The sequence below is a fragment of the Ranitomeya imitator genome, chromosome 1 (genome assembly GCF_032444005.1).
Source record: "Ranitomeya imitator isolate aRanImi1 chromosome 1, aRanImi1.pri, whole genome shotgun sequence".
Taxonomy (NCBI): domain Eukaryota; kingdom Metazoa; phylum Chordata; class Amphibia; order Anura; family Dendrobatidae; genus Ranitomeya; species Ranitomeya imitator.
Genome location: NC_091282.1, coordinates 1,189,030,920 through 1,189,042,936, shown reverse-complemented (window position 1 = coordinate 1,189,042,936; position 12,017 = coordinate 1,189,030,920). Strand labels below are relative to the sequence as shown.

The following is a 12,017-nucleotide window of genomic DNA, read 5'->3' as shown; positions in this document are numbered from 1 at the left end:
GGGATTTTATATTTTGCATTTAAATTGACTATAGGGTTTTATTTGAGAAAAAATAATTTTGATAACCACAGTTCACCATGTACTCTAGACAAATCTTAATCGGGTCTACATCCTTAAAGGGACACTCCATGCATATTTATATACGGTGTTATGTTTAATACAAAGCCTGAGGGGTGCAGAGCATGGCGGTGTACTAAGTCCTGTAGTGGACAAAACTTAGTTCATTCATTTTTTTTTGTATTTTTATGTAGTGTTCTGTTACCTTTATTTTTCTTAAATGCATGTAATTGGGGCAATTGGGTTTTATCACAAAATTTTGCACCTTTTACCTTATGTAGCCTCTGTATTGCTCTGCCATTTGTTGGGTACAGAATGAGTTAGCTGAGAATCCATCAGTGAGCTCGAGCAGAGGCTCTAAAGGCAGGTGTAGACAGCCGTAGTGTCGATCATCCAACAGAACCGGCCTGATTATACAAACCGCACTCCGATCAATCTTTGATCAGAATGTGGACATAGTGTGATCCAATTCTCTCAAATGAGGAGAAGATGGAAAACAAAAAATTCTCCATCTTCTCAGTTGTGTCAGTGTGAAGAAATCGGATTGCACTCAGATGTCTTCTGAGTGCAGTCTGATGATTCCTATGCACTCAATGATCATTGGATCATGCTGCAATTTTTTTTCTTTGGACAGACACTGTCCGAGGGAAAAAAACGAACATGTGCACATGGAGACAAGTGCTATCCGTCAAAACAACGAATAGCACCCGTCCAATTATTATGGTAATCTTCAAGAGCTGTAAAAGGGAGCGTGTAACTCTTTTATCTGTTTTTTTTAACCACTTCAAAGTTGAAAGCGCAGGGAAATAAAAACCAAATGGTGCAAAAATTTTAATGAAACCCAATTGCAAAAATGTATTTTTGAGCCCCAAAGACACATTTAAAGGGAATCTGTCAACAGGTTTTTTGCTGTGTAGTCTGAAAACACCAGGGATGTGTCACTTGTCAAAGTGTGTGCTGTAGTATACTAACTGTGAAGGATTTATTACTAAGAGATTAACATTGCTGGACTAGTCCAGCAACTAAACACATTCAATGTCTATGAACTTTGTACATGGAAAGCTTGGTGTGGGAGGGGTTAGATCTGGTATGGGCGGGGTTTGCTTTCTCAGCTCTGCTTCATTCTAAATCTAAAAGCTCTGATTGTGTCATAACGGCTGCACCCAGCAAATAGAGTGATACAGTCATGCTCAAAAGTTTACATACCTGGGCAGGTTGTCGGGCCAAAATCACCAGGGTATGTGAACTTTTGATCAGGGTAATTTGGACGTTTTGGGTTGTCATTATGATTTAAAAAGAGTAAACGCAGTAGTTAGACAATAAATGGCTTCACCCATCCACTAACCATGAGTGGAGAAAAAGTTTTAGTGTTATCATTCATATTCTCTGAAAAAAGGCCAAGAAAGCAAAAATTCTGCCGGGGTATGTAAACTTTTGAGCACAACTGTAAATATATATATATATACCAGACAATAAGGAAGGCAGCACTCCAATTGTTGAAAAGGTGAAAAAACTGTGAAGTTTATTTCAGAACCACATCTCATCTCATGTGTATATATATATATATATACATATATATATATATATATATATATAATATTATATTCTATATTAATATTACTGTGCATTATGATCGTAAGTCCCATGGAAGAAATGGTTGATGGAAGAAGTACAGTATTAACCCTTTATTCAGTTGTCTTTGTGCTTCCAGCCTCTTGCCGATGGCGCGTCGAATCCTTCGCTGCATGAGAACTATAAGAGGACTCGGTTACCCAACCAGATCTTTGAAGATTTTGCGGAGAGCAGTATGGAATCCATGAGTCAGGGAGAGAAGGAAGACGGGAGTTCTTCTACCACGATACACTCGAATACCAGCCTGGATCGATTCTACGAGAGAATGTTTCCTCGAGTTAACAGCTTCCCAGAAGTCCTGCAATGTAACGGGTAAAGATCGGTCTATATGAAACAATTTTGCCTTTAAATGGAACCTGTCTGTGTCTGGAAGTAATGAAAACTGAACTGGAGAATACAGTGGCAAGAAAAAGTTTCACTTTTAGAATTGGGTGTTGGTCTTTGGTACAGAGGCAAAGAGAGAAATTAGGAGGCGCTATAGCAAACGTCCTGATTGGGCACCCAAAAATAAAAATATTAAATATTCAGCGTAGGCAGATAAGGCAGAGGCATAAGCGCAGTCATAGAAGGTCACACCTCCTCAATTTATTAAAGATTGGGCGAGGGATATGTATTGAAACACTTACATGGTAGTGTTTGCCCATATTGAAGCCACTTAGTGATCTCACCTAAAATACCCCATTAATTGCACTGATAGATTATAATACCCTCAAAAATGCATTCATCACACAGTATGATACCCCACAGTGAATTCCTCCGCAGTACACTTTCAGACGCTCAGTGACATGACAGTGACCTCAGCAAAAGTATGATGCCCAAATACTGTAGTTTTCCAACATAGTATGATGCTGCCATAGTGACCCCAACACAGTATAATACCCCAACGGTGTTAAAAAAACTGTATGATGCCCTCAAAGTACCCTCCACACGGTATGATGCCACTACAGTTACCCTGCACAGTATCCTGCCCCCACAGTGACCGCTTTCCCACGTTGTGATGCATCCACAGCTCCCGACTCACATTTTGATGCCCTTGTAGTTCTCTCACACACATAATGAGCCCCCACAGTGACTCCCTCCCACAATATGATGCCCCCACAGTAACTATATGATGTTTTTAAAGTTTCCCTACATAGTATGATCTTACTACACTGACAGCCTTCCTTAATGCCCCCCACTGTTCCCCAACTCACACTTTGATACCCCCACTCTGCCCCCACAGTTAGTCTCTCCCACATTATAGTGCCCCCACAGCACCTCACAATGTATGATCCCCCACAGTATGATGGCTCCAACACTCATTATGATAATACGCCACAGTCCTCACGCACAGTATGATGCCCTCATAGTCCCCCCCGCCCACAGACAGTTTGATAGCCCGCACATTCCCACCACACAGTATGATGGCCACTTAGCACCCCTACACAGTTTGATGTGACTATATCCCCAAAACAGTATGATGCCCCCAAATCCTCTCCGCATTGTGAGGCCTAATCCCCCCCTACAAGTGCTAACTGATAAAATGAAGAATAATAATTACTCGGCTTCCTCCATGCTCCACTGTGTGCAGTGTGTTGACTGAGACCCTGTGCAGCAGGCACGATCTAGTGACATCATCACACCTGCTGTGCTTGGACTCGGACACACAGGCTGGATGTTGGAGGAGGGATCCGATACCTACCTGTTCCACCTTTGCATTCAGCTGTATCTGCATCCGGACCACCTCCCTGACTCATGGACCCTCCAGCTGCTGCTTGGTGTGCCGCTATTAATGATACACCATTTCTCTAGGCGCACGCTGTATGTCTTACGATAACAGTGTACTGTACCCTGGGCTTTTTTGGAGTCTCTAAGTTCAGGTTCTTTATCAATAGGTGAACTTTGCAGTGATCTAAAAGTGCTATGAGCAGCAGTGGGTGGTATATCCCAAGGGATAGGCAAGAAAACGGAGTGTGGCAACGAATTTATGTAGTAGCTGCCACATCCAGAATTTTTTAAGTACCGTACTGTAACATCAAGCTTAAGTTTGGAATTTGAGTTTCTGTTATCTGAGAATGATCATTGTGCCATTTTCTTTACAGTCGGTTAATACCGCACCTCTTACATAAACCATATGTCCACACATTACATAGGGGCAGCTCACACAGATCTGGGGGTGGTGGTATGTGGGAAGGATTGGTGATGACTCTGTTGGCTCAGCAGTAAAGGATCCTTCTTGTGGTGCAAATTGGTTTGAATAATACACACAAGTCTGCCATCTCTAGTTGTACATGCCCAACCTGAGCAGCCATAGGATCCATAGTTGACCCAAAAAGGAATGGGTTGGTGATAATGTCACGATACTGAAGCAGGATTTCCCAGGGCAATGGGCTCCTTCCCTGTCTCTCATGCTATGAGGACCCTAGACTATCCCGGTTCCCCAGATTACCTCTGATGGTGGAGATGCCTTGATCTGGGTCCAAGAGCTCAGCTAAGTAGCAAGGTAATTATTTAGAAACAGGGAGCACCTGTAAGAAGCTCAGCACTTCCCAGTCTCGAGTTGGACGTCCGAGCGGTCATTCAAAATGCCAATAGCTCAACACACCCCTGCACCCGATTGGATGACATAGCTGTCACTCACTGCGCCCACACTGAGGGGAGAAATCGTGACACTGGTGCAGTGTAGCCCCACTCAATGTTTTGTCTTTGACCAGTTGCTATTAGCATTGGCCATTGGGGGTGCTGGGTGTCCCCAGGATAAATCTCCAATATCTTAAGCTGCACAGACCTCATCCTGTTTGCAATTATTCAATCTTTGTATGGTGTAATTTCAAACACAGATTTAATATTTTAGCAAGGATTAACAAGAACAAGAACTGTGCAACAATTGGCAATTATTTTCCTGGTTTACGCCAAGGAAGCAGATCCATTGCTGCGAGTTTTTCCTGCTGTCATTACTTGCATAGTGATCTGTCATTGGTAACATTACCGCAATAAGAGCCCGAGTAATGACTTAAGTCTTTGGATTGTTTCTGTATTTATTTATGGTCTGTATCCTGTAAAGTGGCGCGGGGCGATAGCCGTGGGTGAGGTAGTCGTCTCCAGTGCCCCGGCGCCTTACATGAAAGTTGAGATCCTTGCTGGGTGAGTGGACTTGTCCTGTGAGGGCATTAACCCCATGCAGGCTGCATGTAACCAATGTTGCTGGTTTGCCAGGACCAGATGTGTCACAGTTCAATGAGGGAGACCAAAGGAAGTGGAGTCCTGATCAGAAAGTGTCCTCTACTTGCTTTGCGGTTCCAAGTCCTTTTTCCCACTGCTCCCACCCTGGAGTTCCCGCTAGGGACCCTTCACTGGTCCCAGCTAGTCAGTCCTGTTTAGGCCTGTTACCTTCTGCATTACAAGCTTGGGTCTTGTAACTAGGTGTCCTAGGACCTGTCTGCAGAAGGCCACTGTCTCTCTGTCACTTATTCTCAGGATCTCCCTATCCCTCCACTCTTTCAGGATCACCCTCAAATTCGGCACTGCTCACTTCGGACTCTCAGTCCTCTCACTGTGCACTCCAGACCCTATCTGCCTTCCAGGAAGAAGTCACTTTCCCTTACACCAGCCTTTCCCACTATGGGCTAGTCCCAACTATTAACTCTTACTTACCCTATAGTCAACTATATACATCATTAGCATATCAACACATAATACCAACACTACTTACATATCTAATACACATCACAATCTACAATATATACAGTATTAATATTACATTTCAAATTACACAGTTTTTACAAAAGACGCAGGACACAATTCACAAGACATTACAAGAACGCGATTGGTGTCTTCAGGGAAAGGAATGTGACATCAACAGTCCATGTCCTTACAATGAAATGCAACATCAACCATATAATAAAGAAACGTAATAATAGCAGGAAAGTGCACTCTGGTTTTAATGAAGTGGCATTTTGTAGTAGTCGCGCATCACTAAATGAATTCGGCACACGTATCAGTGGTGAGAGCCTCGCCAGAAATGTAACTTCGATCAGTCCTGGCCTGTCTACTTTGATGGAGCTGGCCAGGATTGGAGTGAAAACGCCAGAAGTAGTGAATATTTTGTGCAACTTAGCTTTGTGCAAAAAATGTGCAACTTTTCAATGTGTTATACAACAATTTTTGGTGTAATCAGTGATAAATTGGCCTCATAGTTTCCGCCTGGATTTTCACAGTATATTTTTTCTCTGAAACACTGTCGCATTTTAGACTAAAACATGTATGACGGCAATCATGCAGCCAGTATCTGATTCATGCTGCCTGTGGCTCGACAGGTTTCTTTTAAAAGGAGTGTTGTTATCACGCTGGCATGCTGTATTTGCTTTGGACAGACCTGTGGAGCCCTGTGTTACTAAAGATAATATGATTAATACTTTTATATCTCAGTAATTTGAAGCAAATATGTTTGTACTTGTTTTTGAGATACTTCAGACAAAACCTATGATAGAAACAAAACGAGCATTTACCCTACTGTGAGTAAGTAAGTAAAAAGCAATAGTACCGTATATATAAATAACATAGGGCACTTAGTAAACACTGTTTTTGATCAAAAAGTGTAAAAGCCAACCAACCGCGACAAGGTGACCCAATCGAGATGGTCCTAACCCCTAGTATCGAAACCTTAACGTGTCAAAAGTGACCTCAATGTGAATTAGGGCCGAGCAGGACCAGAGCCCAAGTATGGACATCCAGCAATGGGAAGCCATAGGAAGCTATGTAAGTGTAATTCCCAGCTCAATGAAAAGTGCAAGAAACTAAAGCAAAACCAAAAGAAATGAACATTAAAAATAAAGAACATTTGCATTACAATGTAGGAATCTTTTGAGCTTCTTTTACCTGCTCCAGGTTTCCAAAAACGCGAAGCGGTTAAGGCTACTTTCACACTAGCGTTAACTGCAATCCGTCACAATGCGTCGTTTTGCAGAAAAAACGCATCCTGCAAAAGTGCTTGCAGGATGCGTTTTTTCCCCATAGACTTGTATTGACGACGCATTGCGACGGGGAGATTCCGACGCTAGTGTGAAAGTAGCCTTAAAGATCTGACCATCCTTCAGAAGGCTTCCAAGCCACTCAATAGTTTATACAATAGAAGTAAAAAACAAAAAAAAAATACTGTCAGCCAAAAACATTGCAAAAGGGGCTCGAGAATTAACCAAAAGTACACAAAATAGACATTTCAGTACAAAACATGCCGTCATGTTCTGACACATCTTCCTCCTGAAAACCTGGCGAATTCGCATATGTCTGAAATATGTAATGTTCACATATCCTTAGATGTCTTCTTGTCCTTTTAGGTGACTTCAGAAAAAGCTGTCATATGTGTAGATAAAGAGTAGCACTATCTCTATGATATCCTGCATTTTTTACTAGTTTTCCTATAATAGGAAATAGGTGTAATGTGATCCCTCACTGTAGACAGAACTGTAGACAGATTAGAGCAGTTTTAAGGCCACGTGCACACGTTGAGTATTTGGTGAGTTTTTACCTCTTACAAAACTCACCAAATTCTCAACCCGAGTGACTGATACGTGGGGAAAGAAGGATTTTAAAACAATTCTATAACATTTATTACAATTTTACTGTATTCCAGGTCCCTTTTCCTAGTGAGTAAGGTTCCAAGCACTTTGCCATGGAAATTTTGACCCAAAGCCTATGTTCTTACAGCCTCTTCTTCTTTGTGTTCTTCTTTCAGATGTGATGTTAAGCTGTGTCTGTACAGTCTGTGTCTGCAAAGCTTACCTGTCCTGGATACTGAACTTAGACAAGAGCAATATACGGTGAGTGTGATCGAACGAGTCTCCCTCAGCTCCAGGATCTGTCATGTGAGGAACTGTAGAGGTCCTCAAGTATGGCAAGATACGTCCACCCATAACTGAAGAGTGGAGACTTTCTACAGATATGATAGAGCGCCTCCTAATGTAGCCTGCGTTATGTCCCAGGAGAGCACGCACAGATTTATTGTATGTTCACAATGGGACCATCTAATGCAAATCTAGCAGCTACAAAGATCAGTGATCAGATGTGGTGGTTGGGATATGGCGGCACATTTCTTCTGTAAGGACCTCTACAAGAGGAATGTGGTATTGAATGAAGCAATTGATAGGTGACTAATACTATGGTCACTCTGTGTCCTCCAGAGCCGGTCAATCGTTATGAAAAAGTGATGGAATTATGGAAATCACTGGATTGATAGACAAGTTAATGACCTGCAAATGTTGAAAAACAAAAATTCAAAAACATCTTGATTTATTCAATATCAAGTATTAGGGCCACATACCGAAATCCCCGCACTTTTGGCTGCTATCTATGAGGTTATTAATATTCGTCTGAGGAATGTTTTGACTCCCTGACTGCACTTGGGTAAATCATCAAGATCTGCTGCTGGCAGCTGCCTTTATAGTTGCCGACCAATGGCGTCCCAGATGTGCTCGATGGGAGACAGGTCTGGAGACACTGCAGCCTGGTGTTGTCATGTTGAAAAATTATTTGGTTATGAAGAATTAAGTAACTTGAGAGATATTAATAATTGTTAGGACTGTGTTGTGAATTCTGCTCTTGGACTCCCTCCGGTGGTTGTTGATGGTAATGCAGTTATTCCTGAGCAGCAGTCTTGGACAGGTGTTTCTGCTAATTGCAATTCTGACTGGGGTATTTAGCTGTGCAGGACTCATTAGTCCTTGCCAGTAGTCAATGTTCCTTTGGAAGTGTTGGTCTCTGCCTGGCCTCTCCTGCTTGCTGCCAATTCAGCAAAGATAAGTGTTTGCTTCATTTTTTAGACACACTGCCGTGTGTTTATTTTCTGTGCTGATCTTGTTTCTGCTAGACTGTGCCTGATGTTTTTCTCAGTCTAGTTGGACTCGCTGGAGTCGCAGATATACTCTCCACATCTTTAGTTAGGTGGTGGAGTTTTTGTTTTTCTCTGCTGTGGATATTTTGTAGTGTTTTATGCTGACCGCATAGTATCCTGTACTATCCTTTCCTATCTAGGTAGAAGTGGCCTCCTTTGCTTATCCCTGTTTTCTGTCTGCGTGTGTCTTTTCCTCTCCTACTCACAGTCATTATTTGTGGGGGGCTACCTATCCTTAGGGGGTCTACTCTGAGGCAAGAGAGTTTTCCTATTTCCATCTTTAGGGATATTTAGTTCTCCGGCTGTGTCGAGGTGTCTAGGTTTTGTTAGGCACACCCCACGGCTACTTCTAGTTGCGGTGATAGGATCAGGGTTTGCGGTGATAGGATCAGGGTTTGCGGTCAGTAAAGTTACCACTGCTCCAGCGAAGGTCATTTCATGCTGCTCCAAGGCCACCTGATCATAACAGGACTGTTAGTGAAGAAAATGTGAAAAGTGAATCAATTTTCATAATCGTCAACCTGCTGGGTCATTTTTACCAAACAGTGAGCACCATAACAATGGCGGAATTGTGTGTTTTTTTCACCATTTCATCCAACTTAGAATTTTTTTCCCCTGCTTTCCAGTAGATTAAATGGTGAAATGAATGGTGCCATTCAAAATTGATACTCTTCCTGCGAAAAAAAAAAAGCCCATACGTCTATATACAAGGAAAACAAAAAACATGGTGGCTCACTGAATAAGAGGAGGAAAAAATGAACACAAAAAATGCATCCTTAAGGGTTAATCTGAGCTGCAGTGTAAAGCATAGGTGAGTTGCAGAGTCACTGAAGTGTTCCTGATCGCTGCTTTGTATTAATGGAGGAGATAAAGCAACGGCATCATTTTTAAGACTGGACATTCACTTCTCTGTCCTCCTGATGTCTTCTCAGCGCAGGTTGTCTTTTTTATACAGTATTCAGGTTATCTTTGATTATGTTTCTTTAATCTGATGCTGAAATTGAGGGTAAAATATTTTCTGCAGACTCCGGGTCACAACATATGTCTCTATTAGTTGAAAATAAATTGCTCGGCTTTGACCTCTGAGCCCGGCATTCACCAGAACATTGATTTTTCCTCTTTTATAATCTTTTTCTGTAGATGTTTGTACAGATTCTCCGCATAAACCTGACCGACCTGTTGCTGGAGAAGAAGATTGATAGAGAAGTGTTCACGCACATCATGTCATCACAGGAGACCGTAAGTCCTCTTATTGCTCTGATTTCTATGATTTTTGGTTTATATGGAACCAGTTGTTTTTTAAGGATACGGAGCGTTATATCGCTGACTTGCTTTACAATATTTGTTCGCATGTCCGGTTTAGTTTTTAGTCTTAATTCGTCTATACACGTTACATAGCTGTCGGCGATCTCTCCTGACTGCCCCGTACACGGGGTGCTTGGCTCTCAGCCCAACGCTCATCTGTCCTCTATGAGAACCGCAGTCAGGATCATTGGTCGTTGTCTTATCTGTCGGCTGAATAAAAGGTTCAGGAGATTAAATTGAAACCGCCCAATCATTTATTCAGCTGATATAATCTCTTGGGAAACAGTCAGGAGGCCATATACACATAGATGGTCCGCTGACCCAGACAAAATCGGCGGCCCCAGATGACTTTTACATATTGTGTATGGAGCAGTCTCTGAGTTTTCCCAGCTGAAGCTATAATTCACAAAGTCAAAGACAAAGCCGGCAGAGGAAAGACGGCAGAACCACCGATGAAGCCACTTCAAAAAACTACCGCCTACATTTTCCTGAAGCTGCTTCACCTGGGAAAACTCAGCGGCCATGTTTACATAGAGCATAAATTATGTAGGATCACAATGGATAATGGTAGGTATTATTGCACACCTAAGGCTCCATAGACACAACATCAGTGATTGTCATCCATGTGCGGGCGCTACACGGACACATTACATTCTATGAGAATACTCACAAATTGATGCTTATTGTGCAACGATAGTCGGAACATTACAGAAAGGACCGGTCCTACTTTGGTCAAAAATTGCAGCCCAAATTCACCCACTCAAGTGATTGGCTACATGAAAAAAAACGGAGCACATGGATGACATGAGTATGTGCCGTCGGTTTTCACTGACCGGTTTATAGGAGAAGCTCGGGAAAAATTCATTTTTTAGGTTTTTTGCATGCAACACGTCTGGTAAATAACCAATCTCGTAGACTAGTGAAAAATAGTCCATAAAATAAAGATAAAACTGCGCTGCCAGTAAACCGCACTAAGGGTCGTCCAAAAATTAGAAAATGTAGGGGATTAATTTTCCAGAAAAGTATATATTCACACTGCATCTTTTTCTGACATTTTTTGAATGGGTCCACTCAATCAAATGGCGGTAACCGAGCTAACAAAATGATCAAGAGAATGGTCCTATTAATTTCTATGAGAAAACGATTTTCTGTTCATAGGTTCAGGTTTTCAAAGGCCCCAAGCGGTTAAAAGATGTAATGTCCATTCTTCAGGCATTTTTCACTATGAAGACCTGCTGTACTTTTACAATACAAGTCAATAAGACAGCAAAATAGACACCCAGGAACCCGTTTTCAGAATTTTGTCATTTTGTGTGCTTCAAAAATGCATTTTCTTAATTGTTTTATGGATTTTTTTTTTTAAAAAAACACCGCTTAAAAAAAACCCTTAAAATGCGCTCAGGAAACAATTAAAAAAATGACATTTCAGGTTAACAAATTTCCAGAGAATTCCTGAAGCATGTTCTACCTGGAAATTGGAGGTTTATTAGTCCTCTAGTGATAATCTCCTGCTGATTAAAACAGTGATTTGATCAAAACTACAGCAAGCAGCCCGGTAAGTGCTGGAATCAGATTGTGTCAAAAACCTGGTGACAGATTCCCTTTAAAGGGAATGTCCATTCCATTCTTTGTCACAAACTGGACCAATGTGATGTAAAATTAAAGAAGAACAGATACTCGCCTACCAATTCTCTACTGTCGGGGGGACTCGGGCAGTGGTAATGGGGAACAGAGAGGGATCGGTAGATGAGTATGTGTTAGTTTTTTAGTTTCATACCACTTTTGTGTGTTTTTAAATGTGGGATTTAGGCAGAATCCTCTGGTGATATAATGTTTACAGAGTAGACCAACTCAAGGACATGTTTGATTTTAACGTGCCCGATCCCAGGCATCTCTGATAATAGCTGATTTACCAACTGGGCAAAGCTTGTCCAATGATCCACACTAAGAATGCATGTTAATGGGGATGTCAGCAATGGGCCAAAGTAATGGGGGTGGCAGGACTGGCTAAAGTATGCATGGATGTTAATGGGGGTGTTAGGAATGGGCCAAACTCAGCATGATTTAATGGGAGAATAATGAATAGGCCAAACTAGGTATGGATGTTAATGTCAGCTTCAGGAATGGACTTAACTAAGCATGAATATTACTGGGG

General features: G+C 41.8%; 1 protein-coding gene across 4 annotated transcripts in view; it reads left to right on the top strand.

Moving 5' to 3' along the window:
• EVC (EvC ciliary complex subunit 1) overlaps positions 1 to 12,017 on the top strand; it is a 122,567-nt gene that overhangs the window by 41,454 nt on the left and 69,096 nt on the right. For all 4 annotated transcript variants that reach the window (XM_069744827.1, XM_069744828.1, XM_069744829.1 and 1 more), the window contains exons 4-6: positions 1,769 to 2,001; positions 7,403 to 7,487; positions 9,698 to 9,796. In XM_069744827.1, the coding sequence (XP_069600928.1) occupies positions 1,769 to 2,001; positions 7,403 to 7,487; positions 9,698 to 9,796 (417 nt within the window). The remainder of the gene's footprint in view (positions 1 to 1,768; positions 2,002 to 7,402; positions 7,488 to 9,697; positions 9,797 to 12,017) is intronic.